Source organism: Odontomachus brunneus, unplaced genomic scaffold (genome assembly GCF_010583005.1).
Source record: "Odontomachus brunneus isolate Ranch 3 - 2012 unplaced genomic scaffold, Obru_v1 Obru_scaffold_007, whole genome shotgun sequence".
Taxonomy (NCBI): domain Eukaryota; kingdom Metazoa; phylum Arthropoda; class Insecta; order Hymenoptera; family Formicidae; genus Odontomachus; species Odontomachus brunneus.
The window spans coordinates 3,184,527-3,210,793 of NW_022639457.1; the positions used below are offsets into that span (position 1 = coordinate 3,184,527).

At 40.6% G+C, this 26,267-nt stretch overlaps 4 protein-coding genes across 7 annotated transcripts in view; 3 read left to right on the forward strand and 1 right to left on the reverse strand.

The window, feature by feature from the left end:
- The first annotated feature begins 2,334 nt into the window (after positions 1-2,334).
- Positions 2,335-6,243, forward strand: LOC116853932 (serine/arginine-rich splicing factor 7-like). 2 transcript variants are annotated; one of them, XM_032835303.1, is made up of 4 exons: positions 2,345-2,697; positions 3,033-3,412; positions 5,608-5,803; positions 5,908-6,243. In XM_032835303.1, the coding sequence occupies exons 2-3, from the start codon at positions 3,033-3,035 to the stop codon at positions 5,798-5,800; spliced, it is 573 nt and encodes a 190-aa protein (XP_032691194.1). In that variant the 5' UTR covers positions 2,345-2,697; the 3' UTR covers positions 5,801-5,803; positions 5,908-6,243. The 2 variants fall into 2 exon arrangements, with proteins under 2 accessions (XP_032691195.1, XP_032691194.1); XM_032835304.1 differs by lacking the exons at positions 5,608-5,803; positions 5,908-6,243 and adding an exon at positions 4,098-5,601 and having other exon boundaries at positions 2,335-2,697.
- A 142-nt stretch (positions 6,244-6,385) lies between these two features.
- LOC116853930 (ankyrin-3-like) lies at positions 6,386-12,419 on the forward strand. The gene is made up of 4 exons (XM_032835300.1): positions 6,386-6,922; positions 7,590-9,106; positions 10,484-10,824; positions 11,361-12,419. Exons 2-4 carry the CDS (start codon positions 8,247-8,249, stop codon positions 11,921-11,923), a joined length of 1,764 nt encoding a protein of 587 aa, XP_032691191.1. The 5' UTR covers positions 6,386-6,922; positions 7,590-8,246; the 3' UTR covers positions 11,924-12,419.
- LOC116853931 (fibroblast growth factor receptor substrate 2) lies at positions 12,411-19,282 on the reverse strand. The gene is made up of 4 exons (XM_032835301.1): positions 19,019-19,282; positions 18,139-18,458; positions 17,655-18,046; positions 12,411-17,580 (listed from the first exon to the last, which is right to left on the reverse strand). The coding sequence occupies exons 2-4, from the start codon at positions 18,445-18,447 to the stop codon at positions 16,764-16,766; spliced, it is 1,518 nt and encodes a 505-aa protein (XP_032691192.1). The 5' UTR covers positions 18,448-18,458; positions 19,019-19,282; the 3' UTR covers positions 12,411-16,763.
- Positions 19,283-22,953: 3,671 nt separating this feature from the next.
- Positions 22,954-26,267, forward strand: part of LOC116853903 (synaptotagmin 1) — a 24,778-nt gene continuing 21,464 nt past the window's right edge. The window contains exon 1 of one of the 3 annotated variants that reach the window (XM_032835234.1): positions 22,954-23,227. The gene's annotated coding sequence lies outside the window, so the exon portion shown is untranslated. Of the gene's footprint in view, positions 23,228-24,870; positions 25,275-26,267 lie in introns of those variants that run through there. The other 2 variants (XM_032835235.1, XM_032835233.1) reach the window with 2 other exon arrangements.

Genomic DNA, 26,267 nt, shown 5'->3' on the forward strand with positions numbered 1-26,267 from the left:
GAATCTAGAAATACTCTATTCGCCAACCAATAAACGTATCCGAAAAGCTTATCGTACGACATGTAAAATAGCACCCTAATGCGCATGAAGCGCAACGTTAGAGTGACAGAGATACGAAAGTAAGATAAAATGAGAGGGAGAGCACTTGGGTGGGTTCTCGAACATAGGTTAGGTTAGTTTTCGAACGCATGAACTTCCTCAGCTCCGAGGTAGTGCAGAGTGTATGAAGTTGGCACCCCACTTTTTAAAATTTATAATTTTGAAAGTTGTTCCAGATTGTTCTGACTTTGTTCCAAAGTGATATTGCTTCATTCGAAACGGTTTTCGAATAAAACAAAAAAAAATAATTTTTTGAGCTGGCATCCCACTTTTCGAAAATCGAACATTCTAATACCGCAATAGATTGTTCTAGTTGTTCCAAACATGTATTGTCAAATCGATTTTTTTACGAATTTTCGGAGAACGAATGATCTTATGAGTCTCATACTCTAGAACTATAATTCTTAAGCCTAGAACAACTCAGAACAAAAAGATCTCGGTTGGAATAAGAAAGATAGTATAAGTTTACTCTTGGTCCGATAGACTGTTTGTCAAAAAACTTTTTTTTAATTTTTCGGGCTTATAATTAAACTTATTGATTTGTGCTTTTGGAACAATGTTTGGAACAACTAGAACAATCTATATCGGTATCGGAATGCTTTATTTTCAAAAAATGGGGTGCCAGGTCAAAAACATTTTTTTCATTTTTTGGACTTATAATTCAACTTACGGATTTGTCCTTTTGGAACAATGTTTGGAACAACTAGAACAATCTATTGCGGTATCAGAATGTTCGATTTTCGAAAAGTGGGGTGCCAGCTCAAAAAATCATTTTTTTTGTTTTATTCGAAAACCGTTTCGAATGAAGCAATATCACTTTGGAACAATGTGGTACAAAGTCAGAACAATCTGGAACAACTTTCAAAATTATAAATTTCAAAAAGTGGGGTGCCAACTTCATACACTCTCAAAAAGTGGGGTGCCAACTTCATACACTCGGTAGTGCAGTCCATGCGATCTCATGCGTCGAGAACTAACCTAACCTAGATTCGACAACCTCACCCGAGTGCTCTCCCTCTCTTTTTATCTCACTCTCGTATCTCTGTCACTCTAACGCTGCGTTTCATGCGCATCATGCGTGGAACGGAACGCACCCTATGTTACGTATACTATAGAATTTCAGCACTGACAGTGAATTTCGGAACGCAGCCTTGATTTGGCTCCGGATAGAGGCCTAGTTTACATCGTGCACTTTATACGCGTACTAAATAGTAACTTTCTATTAGATAATGGCTTAGTTTACATCGTGCACTTGATACGCGTAATAGTAACTTTCTATTAGATAATCTTAATATCAACGATATAAACAACGGTATATTAAGCTAGTATAATACTCATAAACAAAACGTATTGTATTGATAGAATGCGTCGCTGTTGATATGCATTGTTGATATTAAGATTATCTAATAGAAAGTTACTATTTAGTACGCGTATCAAGTGCACGATGTAAACCAGGTCAAAGTGAGACAAGTATATATCTTTTCTCATTCTAACTTATTGCACCAGTTCAGCAATGCAGCAGAAAAAAAAATAGATCAACTTAAGCCATTGAACTAATGACTGCGAGATTCAAATACTGATCTCCAAGTTCTTTAATAGCATGTTCGACTGGCTCTGGTTCGAGTGGGTTAACCCACTCTGGGTTATTCAGCTTACGTTTATTGGTCGAACAAGTACTTATAAGCTTTATGATTGGCTAGTAGAGACTTATGACGTCATTAATCGCTCTCGGAGCGATTAACCCAAGGCCAGTCGAACACGCTATAAGTATTTACAAATGATATCCATAACAGTTGGTGTCTCAATAAATGCGAGTTCTTGTATGTCTTTAAGCTCGTATCAAACTACGGATTAAGATTGAGATTGAATTAAAAATTGGCCAATCAGAGCAAAGTTCACCAAACTTAAGCTTAGTGAATTTTGCTCTGATTGGCTAAATTTCAATTTAATCTCAATCCTAATCTATAGTCTGATACGGGCTTTAAACCGTAAGAAATTAACCAATCACAATTGATTATTCCTCTATAATTCCACTGTGATTGATCAATTTCTAAGGATTTGTGTCCACGATGCTAGAAATCGGCCCGAGATCTAGATTCGAGAAAAAAGCAATCAATCCATTTATAGCTTTTATGGAAAGGTGACAATTTTATTGATTACACGTTTTTCGGATCGAGATGTCGGGCCGATTTCTAGCATCATGGATACAAGCCTTAATACAGTGTACGCTGGGAAGCACCCCGTGTCTATTGAGAATGGTGTATGGGGATAACCTTTTCCCCCGGAGCCATTACAGAACAGAACAGAACACCCCGTGTCTATTCCGTTGACGACATCACTAAGATTGGTCGGACATTGAACAGCACCAAATGGATATTGGTGGACATTTTTCATAAACATCGTAGCAAAAATACTATTGAAAGATTGCCTTTACGAGAGCGGTTTCTAATCAATTTATAATTTGTTTCTCGAATCAATATGTCTAAAAAGTTATCGCGAACAACCGTATAATATTTTCCAGAAAATATGATACAGTGTCAGCATTTTTTGTAGACGTTGCGTTCAAAAGCAATTAATAAGCTGGATAAAGTAAAAAAGGTACGAAATTCTTTATATTATATATAAAGAGATTCAATATACTTTTAATGTAACAAAATGTCCTTACGGAGTCTTATTGGCGTTTCAATATGAACGACTAACCATTCTTTGAGATAATTTATTCGTAAAAAAAGAAAAAACATGTTTAATTCCATGAAATGCGAGATAAATATTTTTTCCAAAATTAAATATCCAAATAATGGAAGGATATCGAGTTATTTCTATTTTACCTTTATAATACATAGTATATCAGTTCTGTTTTTCAGTTTTTCTTCTTTAACTTTATTATATATGTTTATTAGATGCATATTAGATGTGTGTTTGTTGTATGTTAGATGTCACGTTATCATTCCGATGGCAAAGTCTATGTGGGAGATCTAGGAAGTAATGCTAGTAAACAAGAACTGGAAGATGCATTCTCCTACTATGGATCTTTGCGAAATGTCTGGGTTGCTCGACATCCTCCTGGATTTGCCTTTGTTGAATTTGAAGACCCTAGAGATGCTGAAGATGCAGTAAGAGGGCTGGATGGTCGTACTATATGTGGGAGACGTGCTCGTGTGGAGTTATCTAATGGAAAAAGATTAAGAGACAGGGGTTCCATGAGAAGAGGTGCTGCAAGGGCTTTCCATCCAGAAGACAGATGTTACGAATGTGGTGAGAGAGGCCACTATGCTAGAGACTGTCCCCGTCATAGGAGTTCACGCAGAAAGAGGTGAGTCTTAGAAATGTTTCGTTAAATAGAATTAATAAATTGTAGTATATTTTATATTTGGAAGTCATAGTATATAAAATATAAGATGTCTGAAATTTGGATATGTATCAAGTACATATATATTTAAAGATTACTCAAAAAGATCGAACTATATTATGTGCAAGTTTCTTTCTCCCTGCATGTTTTATAAGGAATTATCCTCCAAAATAGGAAAATCAGAAGGTTATGAAAAAGTTACAAAAAATAATACTTTTATATCTTGTGCAAACTAAGATACAGATACTAAGATACTTGTATGAGATTATTGCATCATAATGATTCTATTTTCTTTAAATCACCAGTCATACTTAGACTTAGGTTTTTAGTAAGTATTTCATTAATTATCTGGTACTTAATATTTAGGAGGCAAATACAACTATATCTAAGATAAGATGGTGTTATGAATTAAGTCAGACAAGAGATGTATTTACTGAAATGTGATAATATTGCAGTTATTGTGTCAAGTTATACAATATTGAAAAGAAAGAAAAGATGTGCAGGTTGCACATTATTTTTATTTAAATAACAACATAAATTAGTCTAAAATATTTCATGATTAAAAGAAAGCATTCCTACAAACATAAAAAAAAACTGGTTATAGAGCAGCAGAAAATAACGCCAACGTAATACTGCCCGTTATTTATAGGAGTTGCGGCTGATCGCAGGCATACGCATTGAGAAATGTGTGTGTCGCTGCCGACATTGTCGCGAGATTCGCCTTGGGTTCACTTTGTGACACACACCGCGTAGTTACAGCGTAGAGCACCCACCTACTTTGGGGTTTCCCTCTGCACATTCTGCGAGAGCGAGAAACGGCAAAAACACGCGCGAGCCGGCTAGTTCTGGGCACTACGGTACCGATCCGCTGAGCATCACCCTAGACCGAGAGTTTATGCACGTCGGCACACTTCTGGCGTACTTCGTTCAGCTATCCGTGATTTCTGCGATAATCGTCGTCGTCATGGTCGTCATCGTCGTCGTCGTCGTCGTCGTCGTCATCATCATCATCATCGTCGTCGTGGTCGTCGTCCTGGTCGTCGTCGTCGTCGTCGTCTTCGTCGTCATCGTCGTCATCGTCGTAGTACCTAACTGGCCACTGAGAGACAAACTTTTCAGCGGCCCTGTTTAGCCACTTTTCGTCCGTTCACCCGACTCTCTCGTGATTTCATCTGCATAAAGTGCTCATCCGCTCCTCTCTTCCCGGCGCATAGCCGCATCGCGTGCTCCACGATTGTCTGCTATAAGCGGCCGCGGAAGATGGTATATAAATCAAATAGTCAAATATATATTCTACGTGGAATTAACGTAATTCGATTATAGTGGCAGTGGTTGAGCGTATTTTAAACGTACAAATCGCACGCATTATGCGTGAAAGCAGCATAGTCACGCGTCTATATGGGGATGTTAAGAAAATGTCAGGGCCAAATTTCAAGGATCTCTTTAGCCCCGGGTGTTCTTTTAACGCTTTGTATATTCGCGGGCAGTTAGACGGGCATATCCGAAAGGTTTGCACTTTCACGTTAGATTATGCAATTCAAAGTACATGTGTGTTTTAACAATTAACTCGACTAGCACTATAATATTTTGTAACATATAGGAACACAACTTGACAATTTACATGTTAGAAAATTAGGTAACTATATTATATATTTGTTGCACTACGTAATAATTTGCGATTACAAGAATCTTACGATTACAAGAGACTTGTGGTCAGTTACTTTAAATGGTCCGTTAGGCTATGATATCAGAAACGGGAAATCTTGCATTATTTCTCGTTTCTAGCATCATAATTCAATTTAACCACGGTGACTAATCAGGATTCTTAATATCGAAACGCGACACAACTACATTCAGCATATTTTCAGTATATTTTTCTGAGCATTTTTTGCAGGCTTGGTAGGTATGTGCAGTAGGTATGCGTCCACAAAAGGACGCTAGTTTTATCAGTATTGATAAAAATGGGAAGCTATGAATAAGTTTGGGACTATTTCTCCGTGGCTTAAAGACAAAATCACATTATTATCTAATCTTGCCTTCTAAAGTATATAACTGCAAAACGTGTTTCGTGTTCTGTAGTAGTGAACAAACAAAGTTATCTTTATTATAACGCATGGCCATTACTTTAACGCTTCTATTTATTATGATCTTTACTTTAGGTCTCGCTCGAGATCGAGATCGCGATCTCGTTCACGTTCTCGCTCAAGATCTCGCTCACGTTCGTCCTCGCGCAGCCGTTCTCGCAGCAGAAGCGGCCATGCTAGGGATAAGTATCGCAACAAACGGAAGTCCGGTTCTAAAGACCGTAGCAGATCGAAGTCTCGATCAGGTTCTAGATCGCGCAGCAGATAAACGGTGAGTATGCATACGTGTATCAATAATACCGTTATTTACGATCTTCTGAACACACAAACGCGGTATAGCATCCAATATTATATTATCGCTAGTTTCTCTTTCAGATGGATGTGGTTGATTGATGTCGATGGATTTCATCGACAATTAGAAATCTACGATTAACGATTAAAGTTCGATCGATTGGAGGCAGATCTATCACTTGGCGCATACAAAAGCCATTGGTCTTTTCTTTTTTTTGTCATGCAAATGCATGTAATGTCTTAGAATATAAGGGATTGTGATTTCGTGCCGCAAGAAGAAGGACACTTACATCACACAATATTCATTTTCGACTACGTGAATTTTTTTCTTTATCTAAAGCTTCCCGCTGATGTTTCGTCGCTATTTTCAAAGAGAATTATAATGTATCTTGATGTTCAATAAAATTGTAGCTTTTCGAACATATGTGTTCGATTGATCGTACACTCGTCAACGTGTGTCCCCGTCGTCTCTCGCCGAAATCCCAGGCTCCTATGGAACAAGTGCGCGTACGCAGTTTGAGCGGCGCAAAAGTTCTCAGTCTCCTCCTCCCGCTCGGAACACATCTGCGTGTCTAATCGCGATCAACGTGGCGTCGCCGGCTTTTCTTCTCTCTTGAAGCTTTTTTGCGTCATTGTTACTTGATGGCGGACGAGTTAATAGGCGTAGAGACCGGTGGTTCGATCCGTGTTATATTCGGTTCGTGTTATATTCCAAGAGTGCAGGAAGGATGCGCCGGGTGATAAAAATTTTATTGGATCATATTCAATTTAAATGCAAGAAGAAGTGGTATAAGAATCTTGCCAGAGTGTTATCAGTGCTCAGCTATCATGTATTGTAATAAGCGATAAATTATTTAACAAATAACCGGACATCGATGTTTTGGACGATAGATTATCCTCTCTTGTGGTCGTGTAAATCTCAACGGTTCAAAGTGATGTTAAAGGTAAAGTCAAAATAACAGATTTGTATAAAATAACAGATATTTATGTAGATTCTGTGTTACAAATAGGAGTTCGTGAATGGTCTCGTCGAATTGTTGTACTCAGGTGGTAAGCTGGTGGTAGTTACGAAGTGAGCCTCTCGCCGATCGGCTAGTAGGTGAGTTGTGATCTTCCGTAGTTGTCCTGACGATCTTTAGATTTTAATAACCCCAAATAATTAAAATATTAATATATTAAAATATAAAAAATTATAATAATTTATAAATCTTAGTTGTCCCGTGTGATGGAACAGCATTTGTAGAGCTGTCAATTTTAGTTCTGAAATTGCAGTTATTAGTCAGTATCACATTACGTCAATTACATTGTCTCGATTGAACTCGTAACAAGTAAAATATTTATGTCGTATAACAGACATGCGACATGGTTTTTCATGATATCTCTTAACTACTCTTTCTATTAGACTAATTCTGTTGGACAAGAAAGACCCTCAGTTATCTCTCAAAGGAGATAACAAAGGAAATCTTCAGGATAGATATAAAGTGTTTGCTTATTGCTTCCAGAAGTAATGCAGTTTATAAAAATTGTTTTGTAAAGATTACACATATTTTCTATGTCAAAACAGATATCAAGATAACTAAAAACCAGAATTAAAGAGAACATGTTAAGAATATTAATAAACACGACCAAAATCTCTGTTGACTCGGAATATAGATGGTCTATCTGCCATGAGTTTAATTGGCTTGATGTAATTGGCGCAAGGGGTGACATCAATTAATGGCAACGTGCGTTCAACTTCAGAGCAATGCAATTCTATCATTTTACAGGAGGTGCATGTGCATAGGAACGCGGAATATTCATTGACCATTCGCCGGTGCGACCGTCCTAAATTCCAACGGCTCGACACCTATGGCTCGAGGCCCGAGGGGGATTAAGGAGCACACTAGCGAGGGAAGTGGAGTAGAAGCAACTAAGGAAACGAAACGAATGAAACGCGCTGCAACGCGAAACACGGAGCGTCACGCGGAGTGACGCGGAGTGGTGGAAGCAGCCAAACAAAAAGAAGCGGAGTGGAAGAGAAGTAGAGTGAGGAGGAGGAGTATTGGAAAAGGAAGAAGAGGAGAAGTCGAAGCGAGCGTGATGCGGCAACGACAGTGAGGCATCGTAAAACGCCGGTGCGTGATTGCCGCGAGCCGCTTCGGTTTCTCGTTTACAGTCGACAGTCGAACCGCCGCAGGTCTGCGTATTCTATTGGCCTCGTGCCTCGCTTGCGTGCCTTCCCCTCATAGCACGAATTGCAGCGCGAGGCTTCGAGATTGCGACAACAATCGCACGCAGCCCGATCGTGCTGGCGAAAGCGGAATTCCTCGGCGGTCTAATTACGCGCGCGCCGTACATTCGCGCGTATCGTTCCGCGTGGAAAGCGCCGAGCCAGTTATTGCACGAGTGAGTAATCGAGGCCAATTGAGGACAGGGTGCGTGCAATGACTTCCGCGTACGACGAGGCTACGCCGGAGCGCGAGCAGAAGGCGACTACTCCGCGCGGCGCCTCGAAGCCCGGTTTCATTGTCGATCAAGAGCTGCACAACGATCTGGAGATTGCTGCCGACATGGAAGAGAGTTCGTCGTCGCGCACGAGTCTCGCAACAGGTGATTCCGCCGGCGAGGAGCTCCTCGCGGTCTCTTCGGCGGAAATCAGCATTCTACCCGGCGAATCATTTGACGAGAATCCCACGAGCGTGCACGACGAGGAGACGCCGGGAACGACGGAGGGACGCGAGAAAGACGACGATGAAGATAATCACGAAGCGGATCTAGATTATTTCGCGAACTCGTTAAATGAGACCAGTGACACTTCGCGAATGGATAGATCCAGGAACAAAGGATCTTCTTCCGTGGAGGAAGATGAACGACACAGCGAGAGGAGGGAATCGGTCTCAACGTTATCAGCGAGTATCGCACCGGAGATAGCGGTCACGTGCAGTTCGAGAAAGGAGCAGGATCAAAGGAGTCAGAACATACCGGAGACACGGACGCAAGAGCGACGCACGTGGGACGACGTCCGCGTCGAGAAGAATCCGCGCGACTCGCACGTGGCAGGCATGCGAGCTCGCTGCGAAATCGTGGAGGAGCTTTGTCCGGACGAGGTGCAAGATGAGATCGTTCAAGGTGGTCAGAGCGACTCCTACGATTTCTACGACGCCGTACGGTCGGGAAACGTCAAACATGTCTCGGCGTTAATCGCCAGCGGCTGCGTGCAGAACCTGGACGAACCGGATTGGAATGTGTCGGGCGATCCACCCCTATTAGTGGCAGCCACGAACCAGTGCCTACCTGTGCTCAGGTAAATTCTCTCACAGCCGTGAGAGTAACTAACTAAGGTCGTAGTTTCTCGTTCCGACAAGGCCGCGTATCTCTTACACGAATTTTTGCTTCTACAACATTTGTAACAATGAACTTTCAAGCCTAATCTACAGTGTGCTCTTCGCTTCCTATTTTTCGTTCTCTATTTTTTTCTGACTTTTAAGAAAGAGATAAAGAGGGAAAGAAACTGGGAGCAAAGAGCATATTAAAAATCATCAACTAGTTGTGATGCATTTCAATACTCAGGAATATCGATTATAGATCTATACTATTCGAGATATCATTACACGACTATTTACACATTGAAAAACTCGCGAAACTCCTATAAAAACTCCTATAAAAACGATTACACGGGTAATTTCTGATTTATCATGATATATCGGGAAGTATTTCACTTTTAAATTCTCTTTCCTTATTTATATATTGTATTTTCCGTATTTATATATTGTACAATCGTGTCATATAAGGAGACATTCAGTTCGACTCGCGAAATTCCTATCCGAAATATTTCTCCTTCAAGGGGAACGACTCGATGTGGGTTTTGTCGTTGTTATCTGCCAAATTAAGCGGAATTAGCGTCTCACCGCGGTTAAACAGCGGGTGATCGCCGGCGACAATTGCGACATTGGGAAAAACGTCCTATTGTTCGAAGAAGTCACGCGCAAAGTTTGCTCAGTCAAAAAACACGCGGATGCTGTTTCCGAGTAATCAACAAGTCGATTGCGCGGTATTAACAAACCACGGAAAAGACTCAAATGAAACACACGAGATACTTAACGCACGAGGTTTCTCTTTAGTTGCGCGATAAGCGTAATTGTTATTTGATATTCCAACTTGATTATGTTATCTTATAAATTAATATATGATTTCTTATATCAAAATTAATTATTTCAAAATATATCTTCAATTTGTACCGTATCGGTATCGTTATACCGTATTTGTATCGTAGATAAAATATGCAAGATAAGATAAGATAAGATATGCAAAGTACTGGACTACCATGACTTGGAATGTCTTTTCTACTATTAACTACTTTTCTACTATTTTCTACTATTCTCCGCGATATACTGCACGGCAAAAATATCTTTTGAGCAAATATGTCGTAAAAATAGCTAAAAATGTTGCTTGCGCTACAGTATTATTTCACGGCTTAGTGACTCATATTCTACTAACGATAACACAAATAGCACAATAGATTAGTAGCTAATAATCACGTTATTATTATAATAGCTCCTAATGATAGTCCTTAATGATAGTCGTGATAAACGCGTCCAATGCTTCAATGATTGTCCCAATAGACGCATCAATTCTCTTCTCTACGATACTCTTTCAATTAACTTCGGACTTTTTGTTACAGCACGTTACTAGCGAATGGATGCGACCCAGCTGTGCGTTCGCCGCGCGGTGAAACGGCGCTGCACAGAGTGATTCAGAACGGTGGGCCGAGCAATGTGTTGAAATTTGTAGAGGACCTCCTGAAGCACGGCTGCCCCCCGAACGTTAAAGTAGCCGGCAGCGGCTCGACTGCACTGCACGTGCTCTCCCGTCAGCTCGCTCACACGCCGCTGAAATCCCTTCATCACAATTTCGACGTGGCCCTAAAAACGCTGGAATTGCTGGCGAAGGCAGGGCTAGTCAACGTCAAGGATCACCAGGGCCGAAGCCCCTTGCACATCCTGGCCTCGTCGGTGATCTTCGGTATGACAATCCGATTATCGATTATATATTCTTCAATTATCATACACGAGCAGCAATATTATCTATTGTTCTACTTTGAAAAGTATTAATAGTAGAAAAGACATTCCAAGTCATGGTAGTCCAGTACTTTGCATATCTTATCTACGATACAAATACGGTATAACGATACCGATACGATACAAATTGAAGATATATTTTGAAATAATTAATTTTGATATAAGAAATCATATATTAATTTATAAGATAACATAATCAAGTTGGAATATCAAATAACAATTACGCTTATCGCGCAGCTAAAGAGAAACCTCGTGCGTTAAGTATCTCGTGTGTTTCATTTGAGTCTTTTTCGTGATTTGTTAATACCGCGCAATCGACTTGTTGATTACTCGGAAACAGCATCCGCGTGTTTTTTGACTGAGCAAACTTTGCGCGTGACTTCTTCGAACAATAGGACGTTTTTCCCAATGTCGCAATTGTCGCCGGCGATCACCCGCTGTTTAACCGCGGTGAGACGCTAATTCCGCTTAATTTGGCAGATAACAACGACAAAACCCACATCGAGTCGTTAATCGTGACGCTGTTGGATGCCGGCGCGGACACCGCCCTGAAGAACGACCGCGGTGAAACGCCTCTGCACGAAAGCCTGGAATGCGGCGCGCTGAATACGGCGGAACTTCTGATACCGCACACCCCAGCCGGCATCACGTCGCGCTACGGCGAGACGCCGCTGCACATCGCGTCACGGAAGAACTACGTCAACATGGTGACGCAACTGCTGGCCCACGAGGAAGATCCAGGCGCGCAAGACGCGGGCGGGAATACCCCGTTGCACTTGGCAGCCGCCCGCGGATTCCATCAGACCGTGTCGTTGTTGGTCACCTCGCCGTTAGCGCAACTGGAGAATGTCAATATCGACGGACTGACCGCGCTGCAGGTCGCCACCGAGAGCAGATTCATCAATTCCGTGAAGATACTGCTGAAAGCCGGCGCTGATCCCAGTCAGATCATGCACTATTGTGCGACCATCTTGCGTCAACATCCTGATATCTCGCTCCTCGTGAACCACGAGTTGACCAGACGTCGACAACTCGCCGCCTAATCCGACTTCGAAATAACTCACTTGCCCGGAACGTTTGGTTCCCGGTATTACTATTAAGAATTACTGCGTACAATGCTACACACTCGTTGCTCAATATCGCGATACGTATAGCTCATTGTGCGAAATTGATGTGCAATCGCGAGCATTATAGTAATAATAATGAACGAAAATCGTTGATGCCATAAATTTTGGCTGTGGACCGAAGTGCACTTAATTTAGAAGACTGGCGATACTTTACGATTTAGAATACATACACGTACAAATGTATGTGTACGTGTGTGTAAAGGCACATTGTCGCAAATAAATTTTTATATCGTTATCGCCATTGTCGTTTTGTTCTCGCTGTTGTCGCTACCGTAATCTTATCGTGATTATTAATATTATTGCTATTGATGTTTTATAGTTACACGTTTACTTGTTATTGACATGATTTGTCCGAGATGCAAGGAAAATACGGAGGTGTAATAAAATTGAGACACGCTGCGAGTTCTCATAACATTATTGTATATTTTATAAATCCATGACCTGAAATGAACTGAAAACGGAATAAATCGGGAGCATACTTTTGTGGCATCTATATTATGTACAACTATGCCGTAAACGGAATTCTGATGATTTCTTTCAAACTCTCAGATGACATATCTGAAAGGCTGTGTTTTTAGAATTACGAAATAAATATATAACGATCGTATAATGTACATGATGCGATTCACTACATTCTGCTTGTTTTTCAACATCGAGAAGACACAGTATAAAAATAAATACGTCTCCCTATCTTTCATATAAGCTTTCTAGTCTGCCCATTATGGGATTATCGATTAATAACATAAAAAAAATCGTAAGCATGCTTCGCGATAACATTGATGTTTGCCTTACAAACGGCACATCAATTGCAACACAATATTCATCGCAACAGCCATCGAGAATTTTTCTTTTTTTTCCAAATTGGTGCCGCGCAGTCGATTTAGAACTCATTGCATCGCAGTCATATATAAAAAATTCGGGGAAATCTCCACCAAAACGGGGATACGCGTAAAAATGTCAGCTCGTGTAATATTTAAAATAGTGTTAACGTCTAACGTAAAGCGTTAGTATTTCTAACAAATTCTGAAGACTTCTATCGATGGTTGCATGAAATTCAAAGGGAAGAATCGGAAAATACGCACGTGCCGGGCGCATACATAATACTGTCATACGAATGAACGCTGAGACACGTTTCCATTTCTCGTGGTCTACTTAATAAGAAGCTCTTAGGGTATTACACATAACTAGAGTATACGCGTATGATACGATATATATACATATACACACACATACATATATATATATATATATATATATATATATATATATATATGTATGTACATATATGATACACATACGTTTATACACACGTTTCGATGTATACGATATATATATGATAGTGCAGACTGTTTCTGTATTGCATATTCATTTTGCACGCTCGCGCGGTTAGCACAAAAATCTAAACTCATAGCTCAGAACTTCAGAACGTTACTTTTTCCTCTTTTATCTTTTTTTTTGGCACGTTTTACTCGTATTCGCGAAAACTGATTCACACGTTCTACAATCTCGTAGGAAGCGCTCGATCGCACACACATCCTCCTCTTTTGTGTAACATTTTTTTTTATTACAACAGTTTATAGTTAGTATGTGTGTTCCTAAACTTTCAAAAATCCTTAACTGTATCATCACTAAATCATCAGTTACAAAAGATAATCCTGGCACAAGGAAAAACGTATGGACTGCGTTATCAAAATTGCTCGTGTAAAGCTCGACGAATGACTCTAAGAATATCATTATTATAGGAAGTCCAATTTTACGTTTTATCTAATTTAACTAAAATACCTTAAAAGCTATGTATGTTCTTACAAAAGAAACGTATTCTTTGGATATATAATTGTACATTTTTACAATATGCATTCATATTTAACATATTGAGCACTGTCGAGACCATTTCATTTAGAATCATGTAGGCCAAAGGTAAGAGATATATCGTAGTAATATATATATAAAATATAAAGAATCGATACGCGAATAAAAAAGAGATTAGCATATTTAACAGTTTAGGAAAAGATTCATCGACAGGCCGAGTATATCCAATTTGTCTTTCCTTTTTCATACTTGCAATAATATATAGACAGAACAAAATTTTATCTATGCCAAACATTGCACATTATTATTCGTCGTGTACGTTCTGTAATCATTTTTTTAATTTTAAGGCATAGATATGTAACAAAGAATGCTATGCGCGTTAATACATACGGCATATATACGCTATGTATTGTGTGTGCAATATTTACTACAAAGTATATAGGCCTACATTCTTTTCGCACACATGGCTACTAAAGAGAGAGATGGAGACCTTACAATACATTAATTTGGCAAATATACATACGCTCGTGAACAGAAGGATTATCCGCTATATTTCGTGTAAGTTTCGGAATACATCCGTTTTGTCCAGTGGGAGAATTCTTCCATTGAAAGACGAATTCTTGCTCATTGGAGAAAACGGATAAGTACACAAACTTACCCCAAAAATTACAGACAACTTTTCCGCCCACGACTATACGTGAGTTTGTGGTGTATATTTAATGTTAGAATTCCACGAATATATATCACATTAATATATGCCATCCGTCCATGTTTCGTTAATGTTTCAGAAAAATTGAGTCACTCTCTTTTCAATAACGTGATTAATTTTTGTCTCTTTTTCAGAAAGAATGCTTCTTCTATTAACATGAATAACATAACATTTTTCATAATAAAGAATTATATTATGGAAAATGTATATGTTACATGTACATTTATAATAGAAAATTATACTATGAAAAGTGTACATGTAGCATGTTTTCACAGTACACTTCTCTATTATAAATGTACAGAGAAACGCAAAAAGAAGACAGGTGCGTATATGTAAAATTAATTATATAATATGTCTAAGTAAAATTTGGTATTTTTGATCACCTCTTAAAGATATGTTACTTTCACAGTAACTAATATCGCTTATCGTCGCTATAACGTAAAAAAAAAAACTTTTGACAAAAAGTAATAAACATTTAAAGATTCTATAGAATCAAAAGTATAAGCGGAAAGTCCAATTACAATCTAAGGACGTACATATAGAATCCGTTTCTACTTTTGATTTTACAAAAACGATATATAGTATCTAATGTGACGTTCGCACAAAAATATATACTAACGATACAAGTTCATTTTGTGAGAAAGTTAGGCTTTGCCTTGACGAAACTTCCTTACAATTCTAATCTGTTCTTGCGACTTAATAGCCCATGCTAAATTTAATATCAGGCTCAGATCGAGTTTTCGCTAACGAAAACTGAAATGCAAACTACATCAAAGAAATAACATACTGGCATACATATGTGGACAACGTTTTCTACATTTCTTTACACACGCCCACAGATGTAATCGTATATACGCGTGTATGTTATGAAAGATATCTTGATATCACTGATAAATAAACTTCTATTCAGCTGTCTCTATATCTTCTAAATACACATTATCAATAACATAGAATGCGCGTAAATATGTATTTTTTTGTTTACCTTTGATCACTACATCGCGTCTCAACGCGTGTGCAAACCAAGGATTAAAATCTATTTTTCCATAACGATTAACGATTATTTGAAGCAAAGAACAATTGATTTCGATACATGTTGTTTTGGCGGTACATGACGCGCACTAGACATGTAGTCTGTGAATAGGCCGCATGATGTGTAGGTTACCCGGGAGATATCAGACTATCCTACGATTCACGATTATGAACTTAACATATATAACATACTCGCTTATCCATAAGAAAGAATATTGGTGCATATTTACATCTTGGATGTATTGCAATTTCATTAGCTGCTGATTAAAAGAACTATTGGAAGAAAAAGCTGCCTAATTCAGCTCGAATCATTAATAATACCATGACATATGTATGCATGTATGTATATATGTAATGCAGACATATATATGCAGGGATACTCATTAGATAAATGATAATAAATATTTATTATGAACAAGAATGTGTATAATCTTTGGAGCTCAATAACTTACATTCCTGCATCAGATCTGCTCTAACGTTGTTCGTTAATATTACGAATTGTTCGCACCAAACTTAAACGAACGTGCTACCTACGGTCTCACTTTAAGTGATTACTCAGTTATACAAGTATTCATATTAAAGTTACACTTTTTTTTGTTTCGATATCAATTATCTTTCTAACACAATAACTAATTCATGACAACCACTTAAAATTAGCCACTATATTATGATTCATGTTATCAGATCGATAACTTGTTCATACTTTCTTCACATTGCACCATACCTTGTATCCGTCACAATCACTTGAGCCGTATTAATTTCTACATTAAATTGCAAAAAAGATCAGGGTACTTTAGCTTCCAATTCCTCCACGTAATATGTAAAATGCTAAATATAAAAAATCTCTGCATAAAGAGTACTACAAACTTATCTATACAATTGTCGTATAAAAAATTTTTTTTATGCGCTTCATTCCATCCCGAAAAGTAGACTTACTATTTACGAATACTGTGTCGCGCGTGTGTGATAAGAAATGCACCAGAATGTGTACAAATCCATACGTTAGAATATCTCATGGTGTATTCAACTACAACATATGCTAAGATACGGTTTGAGGACCTAACTAAAAGATTTGACGAGTTCCAGAAATTCACACACATACGGAAATCGAACTGAAATCGATCCTTCTCAATGCGCATTCCTTTCCGCCGCGTAGATCATGCGAGACGCTGTCGTTCTACGAATGTAATCGTACAAGTATAAAATACGTTACTCACTCACTGACAAGTTATGCTTGTACTGTACCGCCAGGTCGTTTATCGTGGAGTTATGACGCGTCTTTCTGGAGCCCTCATTGTCGTTCACGAGATTGGTGGAGTTCAAGAGAGCGGCCGTTTTGTTGAAGTCTATAGTGGCGTAGCCTTTCTTCACCTTGCTCGGAGATTGCGGCGGCAGTAGCGCCAGGTTCGTGGTCGCGCTCTCAGACGTTTCGATAATCGTGGGCACTTCCTTCGTGTCCACCAGATCCAAGATCGCGTAATTCACCTCCCTGATCGGGCATCCGGTCGGCGTGGACGGGAGCAGAGGCGACTTCTCGGCTACCGAGGCGCTGGAGTATCTGTTCCGCAGGCTCTCTATCTCGCTCGGATCCAGATTGGAGTAGTAGTGCTTGGAGCCGTCCTCCCCGTCCGCCTCCGACTGTAAGAAGGGTAAGACGGGCAACGGAGGTGGCGGCACTCTAGCGACGGCGTTTGCGATGCATTCCCGTCTGGGACCGATGTTCATGTAGTCGTGCTCGGAAGAGGATTCGGATCCACCCGCGTCGTTATTCTCCTCCTTGACCGGCTCGGAGATATTTTGCGTCGACGCGATAGAGTTGGTCTCGCCGCCGATATCTATGTTCACATAGGGCACCATCAACGGTTGCGACGCCGCGTCCTGGTTGCTGGCGGCCTCCGTGTTATTCTGAATAGATATCAATTCCGTCTCCATGAGACCGTTGTCGGCTGTTACCGTGCTATTGTCGGCCGTTGCCGTGCTGTTGTCGGCCGTTGCCGTGCTGTTGTCAGGCGTGGTAGTGAGCGATCTGCAACAGTGAGAAGGTGGCGTTAGAGCGGCACGCTTGATCGGTGATACGAATTCCTCCTTATACTTTATTACCTGTGCACTGTGTTGCCTAGGTTCTTGTTATTATTGCGTTCCACTTCCACGGGGATAGACCAAACCTCTTCGTTGATATAAAGGGAGGACGGATGAGTATGCGGAATCGATGGCGGTAATGGCATAGGGGGCGGTGAGGGTGGTCCCATGGTCCCTTGGGGTGACATGGGACCGACGCTGCTACTGCCCACGCTGCTCAATCTACCGACACCGTTATGTTGGTTAAATCTAGGACCCAGACGGTTATTATTTCTAGTTGGTGTCGGATCCAAATAATTAGGCTCTTCTGGTATTGTCATTCTGCATGTTCTATTAGTACTGGTTAATGGTGCAGCAGGATGATAGCCGAGTGGGAGGTCTGACAGCGCGTCATCTCCACTGTTGCTGAACATCTGGTGAAAATATTTTTTTTATGTTTTTAGTCCTGTGTGCGTTACAAGTAAAATAATTTCTGGTAAGTTGACTCATACACAACGATGCAAACCTGAATATTCCTCTGTACGAGATTAAACAACTGTTGAGCTCTCTGGCACTTGAAGGCATATATGGCAGGGCCAGTTAAGCAACGTCTGCCTGACTCAAAGCTGAAGATAGTGGCATCGTAGCCATACCGACGTAAGCAGTGCAGTGACCATGAGATGGGTTGCTTGCCACGTTGATACAGTATAAGTTCTGCTTCAGTAACTTCCAGTCGTCCAGGAGCGATTGAGTTACCCGCATCATCCACATTTATAACTTCAAAGATGTTCGGATGCAGATCGTTAATATCTACCCTGCTGTTGATGCAACCCATTCTTTGCTTATCTGAATTATGAATACATAATTTACAAAACTGTTAATTACATAAATATCTTACTAGATTGTTCATTATGCAACAAGATGGATGTTTACATATTAACATCACAAAACTCATAAAAAGAAAAAACAAAAAGAAGGAAAAGCGAAAAGTTAAAGATACTGACAAAACATGTAAAATAAAAGTACCAATGTCCATATACCCAATCCTGGGCATTTCAATTGTTTTGGTCTTTAAATACAAATATTTAAAAACTTTTAAAATAAAAAAAATATATATTCTACGTTTTGAAAATTTAAATATTTATTAAAGACCAAAACAATGAGAATATTCAGAATTAAGTACATGTCCCGGAATTGATGTTTTATTACGATCTTCGTTAATCGCTTCAATAATACTAATAACATCGATAATGTCGTAACAAAATAAACAAGAGGTAAAATTACGCGTAGAACAATACGATACAATGATTACGACGTACGACAACAAAAAGGAGACGTACAGAAGACGTTTTCGCGTGGCCGCGAGAAGCGGCTATCGCGTCGCGACAACAAACGGGTATACGCACCAAGTACGACATAGCCAAAACGAGAGGAGCCGTCCGACGATGAGCGTATTGTTCGCCTATCCCGTCGCTGACCGCATATTTCCGCGCAAAACACGTCGACGCGGCTAATGCCACTTCGCCATAGCACCTCGAGTGACTCAAGTGTGTTTGCGCGGAGAAACACGCGACGAGACCGACGAGGGACGCACCAGATGCATCATTAAAGCGACAAATGTAGGCACGTTTCGATTACAAATATTTGATAATGCTTTAAAGAGGCGAGAGGGTGGTGGACCAGAGAAGGGGAAGAATCTCGGGGCGAGACGCTCGTTCGCGATCAAGGCGCCGCTACGCGTTATTTCTGGGAAACTGATCGACGTGTTCGTGTGGTAATTTACCGACTGTATAAGTTCTCTGCGTTATCGGCCGAGAGAGTCGCGCGACCGCCATCTCGCTTATCGATCGGGAATTTGAAACAGCAGTTACTCGCAGTCATTCGCGCGCTCGCTCTTGTCGAGGATCCACAAGACGTCACATCGCGATTTGGGAGTAATTATACGGTAATTATAGAACGTTATAATGTAATATTGCAAGAGCTATCATTCTGATTGTTATTTGGTAATCATCAAATTCGGAGTGAGTATTTTCGATTTGTGACGACCCAGATAGCACAGAGAATTAAAAAAGAATTCAGACGTATATCACCAATTCTGAGTTCATTTTTAGATGCAAAAAGAATTATTTTCACTGTCTTTTGAAGAATTCTTTTTGCATCTGAAAGTGAACTCAGAATTGGTGACATACGACTGAATTCTTTTTGAATTTTTTTTTAATTCTCTGTGCTATCTGGGGACGCTCTTTCCTTACGTAGACGAGAATACTCGAGAGAGCGAGTCTCGAAGGTTATAACTTCCATTCACGTCAAATTGTTGTATTAATCCTTTTGCGGAGACGACGTGCCGGATATGTATGTATGCGAGAGACAACAGCAACCGCGATGAAATAATAATAATGATAGTGGTAGAAGAAAATAGGAGAATAGGTAGTACAAAACTTTAGGCGCGTGGATATCGATTATCAATATTTCTACTGGTTCGGAATAAATATACAATTATTTTGTAATACGATGAAATATTTCAATATTTGGAAAACATTATGCAGAGAAGCTTTTAATATTTGAACATTATCAATATTGACACACTTTGGCACAGTATTATAGTAACTACTCAGTATAAATTTCCAGAAAGTGTCTTAAAAGCGTTCGAAAAACGTCCTATTTCTTTTAGACATCTTTCAGATACTTTCAAACCTCTAAAAAATTGGTGTTGCTGGGTAATTTCTGCTTTCTTCTCGCGAAAGTAGAAGAGAAATTATTATTATCCTGAAATATGATTAATTGTATCTCGGACAATTACGACCAATCGATTCTAACAAAATTTGGTATCTGATTAATGGAACACTCTCGGACTTGATAACACACGCTTGGCGCGAATAAGTCTTTGCGATTCGTGCGTGCGAATATTTAATGCAGGCGATATAGACCGATATAGGCAAGAAATGTGTACACAGTGCTCGCTAGCTATTTCGAGCAAAAGGGACTTACATATAGGCATGTGCGGAGCTTTATATAGCGGCTATGAATGGAATAAAATTACAAATCGATTCCCCTCCAATCATAATGTCCCATCTCTCGGAAAGAATCATCGTCTATTCGCGTGCGAGCTCTACGTTGTATTAACGGCGGACTTCTGGTCGACGTGCCTCTGCGAATCGTTATTTCGAGATAGTCGATCAATCCGGCCGTATTTTTAACGACAGAGCTAAAATCCACGGCGTTATCTCCCCCTCTCGGATACAATTTGCCATGTCCGACGTACGCGCCGTTGAAACTGCCAGCCGAGATAGAGGATTAAAAAAGAATTCAGTCGTATGTCACCAATTCTGAGTTCATTTTTAGATGCAAAAAGAATTCTTTTCACTGAACTGAACTTTGAAGAATTCTTTCTGATAATGAATTCAGAATTGGTGACATATGACTGAATTCTTTTTGAATTCATTTTGAATCCTCTGTGCTATCTGGGAGGGCTTTAGTCGGGCATACTTCAGAGAATTAAAAAAGAATTTAAAAAAAAGTTCAGTCATAAGTCACCAATTCTGAGTTTATTTTCAGATGCAAAAAGAATTTTTCAGGGTTCAGTTCAGTGAAAAGAATTCTTTTTGCATCTAAAAATGAATTCAGAATTGATGACATACAACTGAATTCTTTTTTAATTCTTTTTTAATTGTCTGTGCTATCTGGGAAAGCTTTAATCGAGTATGCTGTAACGCTTCAGATAGCACAGAGAATTAAAAAAGAATTAAGAAAAAAAGTTCAGTTATATGTCACCAATTCTGAGTTTATTTTCAGATGCAAAAAGAATTTTTCAGTTCAGTGAAAAGAATTCTTTTTGCATCTAAAAATAAATTCAGAATTGGTGACATACAATTGAATTCTTTGTGCTATCTAGGGTGGTATATTTAGAAGTGCATGATTACACATATACCCCGCGTAATGAGATATCCTGAAAAATTTTGGGGACGAGTTCTTCCTTAGCAAAAATTAATACGTGTCCTACTTTCTTAAAGTGAATCAGTGAGTAGTCACTGATATCAGTTATAAGTATAGCATTGAGCAGTTTCAGTGCTGTACTTCAGCATAGCTGTAAATCAGTATATTTACTGCTTTCAATGATGTTTCACTGATTCAGTTTAAGAGAGTACTGGGATTTATTTTGGAGGCTTCCCTCACAAATCAGCTCATATTTTTTTATGTAATTGTATAAAGCAAACTTAGGTAAGAGATAATCATAGGAACAATTTTTTGCTGTCACATCTGTGTAGCGCTGATAGCGAACGTGTTAATTATACTTATTTATTACATGTCGTAGATAAAAAGTTCACAGCGCATAAGCTGCCATGATTCGCCCTTAATGTAATTTTATTTCATTCATAGCCGGCGTAGAGAGCCGCTATATAAAGCTCCGACATTACGTTCTATCGCGATCATCAATATTGTAAGTTGCCTACAGGGGCTATTTAGCTGCGCGCGAATTAAATTTCCGTAATTATTCCTCGCGCGCGTGTAATTTCTCCCTTTCCGCGCTCCTCCAAAATTTATCTTATACAGTTCATCGTTATTCTACCCGATGTAAAAATATTCATTTGATATATGCACTCACATACGTTAGTATATAGAGCCAAAAATTAAATTACACATATATTAAAGTATATTACGCGCTATATGTATGCCCTATATTAAAGTATATTATGCGCTATATGTGTTCGAGTCTTTTCTGTCCCAGATAGCGCAGAGAATTCAAAAAGAATTCAGTCGTATGTCACCAATTCTGAATTCATTTTTAGTTGCAAAAAGAATTCTTTTCACTGAACTGAACTCTGAAGAATTCTTTTTGAAAATGAACTCAGAATTGGTGACATACGACTGAATCCTTCTTGAATTCTTTTTGAATTCTCTGTGCTATCTAGTGTGTTTGTCAACTCTTCTTCAAAAGCGTTATGTCTGTTTTTTATAATGACACCATAAGAAGAAGGTCGTCGTTAAGTACTACTTGATTCTGTAGTATTATGGCCTCAATCAAGTCTAAGTCCAAAATAGTTTATTGGTCGATACATTAGTAATTTGAAATTACTATTTTTCACACAAAATAATTTCATTTACATAACAACATGATTTCAATTTCTCATTCAGGAAAGTGGCGGCTCGTAGCAGAGACTCTGGAACTGATTTGTCCGTCACACGAAGGAATAACGGGTCTAATGATCCCTTAGACCAGTTATTTGCTCGCCTACCATTGGCGGGCCGGTCGAATTATCCTCAGGAGGTAGCAGCACTGGTGCAAACGGATCGCGACGCGGCAGGAATAACGTATTCTATGAATCATCCCATTTCTGCGACTCCGGCTCGTCGGATGCGAGTTTCGCAGCGAAATCATCGCTGACAGTGCCGAAAGTAAGATCCGCGCGTTTGTCGCAACGAAAGAGAGAGATATCGTCAAATAAGCGGCTCAGTATAAGTGCGTCGCGAAATGGGCAGTCGGGAGTTTCGAAAAATGTGTCGCGCGTTCGTCGTATTCGTGTTTTTGCTGCATTGGAATATCTGGAGTTCCACGACGAAGCAGCCGGGAGTCAGGATGTTCGTCTGGGAAGCTAGGATTAAGGACGCAGAACAAGGTAGGACAACAACCTGCATGATGTTGAATTAAATTGTGTATATTCGGCGACTCGACAATTTTTCGTCGCTCTTATGTAACTCTTGTAATTAATAGCTCATAAAAACCAATAGCAACTCATACTACAACGCTAATAAGCGAGTCGCACGTCTATAAGTTGCTTTGACTTTAGATTTGGTCCTTGCCACCGACATTTGATGTTTACTTGATGACATGCAGAGTAGATACATTTTTCATCGATCAATTACGAATTTTTATGACGAAAATCTCGGCAATAAGTGAAGCTACGTTGATGCGAGCTACTCGAAAAGTCTTTATATTTTATTTATAGACTCCATTCAAATATATAACTATTACTTGATGTTTGCTAGCGCATTGACAGTCCGACTGCTACTAGATGATATATCTCTTTTGCATTCCATTTTATTAATTAATTTTAAGCAGCAAGAAAGTAGATTACGTTTTAGTCAAATGCGCGGAAATTTTAACTTTCTAACTTTGAGGTCTTACTCCTTGGGTCATATTCAAAGTTTCTAAGATCCATATTAATAGTCGTTATTTGAAACTTGTCACAGGTGAGATATTCAGATTTGAATTTAGGGCCAGGGGTTCCATTCTCTAACTAGTTGCGTATACGTAAGTTTTACTGCACAGGTTTAATCATACCATAAAATAGCTGCGCAGTAAAACTTACGTATACGCAACTAGTTAGAGAATCGAGCCCCAGATCCGTCGATGAAAGGAAAGCTCGAAGCATATTGATGATTTTTTTTCTGTATTTACAAAGTGCGAACCTAAGCAAGCGTTTAAGCCGCGACATTTGCGGCGCGAAATCAAATGATGCGTCCTATGGTCTTGCGATTCGTAAACTCAGTAGAAAGAACACCAATATAGTTCGGACTTTCCTTTCATTTACGCCCAACCGAATAATCACAATTGAAGGGGAATGATGCGTGGAAGGAGAAGCGTTCTCTCTGATCCTGCAAATTGCATCGCGGACTCATGTTCTCCGAATATATGTGCTGCGTGTGTATGCGTGAGTGCGTTTGTGTGCATGTAAGGGCGAAAAGCAACATTTGAAAAATGACCTTCAATCGCTCCCCATCTTAACGTTTACTATCACGGCTCATTTAGAGAACTCTCCCCACAACTCACCTCATATCTCTCTTTTTTTTACGTAATCGCGTAAACAGACTTTGTTTGATGATGCGGACATAGAAATGTTTGTCGTCAGCCCACGTATGCGACGCTGGTCTCCAGTGAGAGATCTTATCACACGTCATTGCGGCCAACATTGCTGAAGGAAGTCCTTTATCGCACGTCTCTTGGATTTTCGTGCTATCTCATTACGCCGCGGAGTAAGCGAGAAATGACCGGTGATTACGATTATCGATGCCAACGTCACCGCGCGACGCCAGGCGTCATCGTGGCGGTGATATTTCAGAAAAGTGCAGTTTCACACATCGAACATCCGCGCGCGCCTCGATGACGTCATCGGCGCTCCGCTCCTTCGGCGTCGCCGTCGCGTCGTACGTTCGCGCGAGGGCCCGCGGCGGGGCTCGCGGGGGCTTGCGGGGGCGCGAGAGCGACGCAGAGCGTCGGCTCCGAGAGTCGAAACACCGGAAAACGTAAAGCGTGTTTTATCGATTTCGTTACGTCGGCCATGTTCGCGTCCGCCAGCACCGGTCAGGCGCACTCGGCTCGTCCTACCGCCGCCGCCGTCGCCGTCGTCGTCGTCGTCGTCGTCGCGGAGAGGCCGGAGCGCACGGGATAGAGATTTTCCGCTCGTCGAACGCCGTCGAACGACGCTGAGCGCCGGGGCGCGATGCACCTGTAAAGCCGCGGGCATTCGCAAACCGCTCGTGATCGCTCGTCGTTCTCGCGGTTATTGCACGATACGCAGGATCGACCGTGTCGCAGATCCGCAAGTAGTCACAGCCGAGTCTTGGTCCGCCGCCGCCACCGCCGCCACCGCCGTCGAGTAACGCCCAGGGGAGGAAGTGCGAGCAGCTCGAGGAGAGCGGCTGCGGGAGCGTCGCAAGCACGTCGTGAGTACCATTGCGTGGACGAACGACGGGGATGGTTTAAGAGCGGAACGATCCGGTTCGGGGGAGATCGGGACCGCCGCGAGACAGATGTAGATGTAAAAATCAATCAGCGCCCCTCGCGAGGACACGGCTCGTAAACGCGCAGCCCTGACTACGTCGACTAGATTCAGGAAACGCGTGTATGATCACCTTCGATGATTATATCGCTATGCGAGTGCGTTTGTGCGTCATGTGTGTGTGTGTGTGTGTGTGTGTGTACGTGCGTGTGGTCCGCTTTATTTTTCTTTCTTGAATGAGTACGCCGAGGGTGGCATAGATTTCGAAGGGTGTGCTGTAGGAGAGGGTAAACATTTTCGACGAATCGCGATCGCGGCGATCGTTCCCTACGACTTCCTTGGCTGTCCTTTTCCCGTCCTTTTCCCATCCCTTTCTATCGTTCTTCCGTACTCTCTCCTTTAAATCTCTCCCCTAAGAGTTACGAATTTCGTGCAGAATCTCACGCGCGATCTCTCTTTCTCTCTCGTATGGTCGAATCACCGTTGTCGAATAGAATAATGGATTAGCTGGATGACTGTCATTAGCTGCAGTCGATCTTTCGATTTACGGAGAAAGGAAGGCGCATGGAGTAAAAAGAGCCATCAGGCACGACGATGAGTAGACAGAGGGTGGAAGAAATTACCTCGAATCTTGGATTTTCCACAGATTCTTTTAACGGTTGATCGATTACTGCCGGTAAAAATAAGAACAAATGGACGAGAGTGGTGATCGAAAATCGCAGGATGACTTGTCAGTTCGTTTCGAGGTCTCTTATGCGGTCAAACGATATTTCCACAGTCGCATTCCTGCCAGACACGACCCTTGACGTGAAACGAGACAGGTATCTCGAAAACAATTGTACATATTTAGGAAATTGTCTTCTCTCTTGTTCTCTCTCTGTTTCTCTCTCTCTCTCTCTCTCTCTCTCTCTCTCTCTCTCTCTCTCTCTCTCTCTCT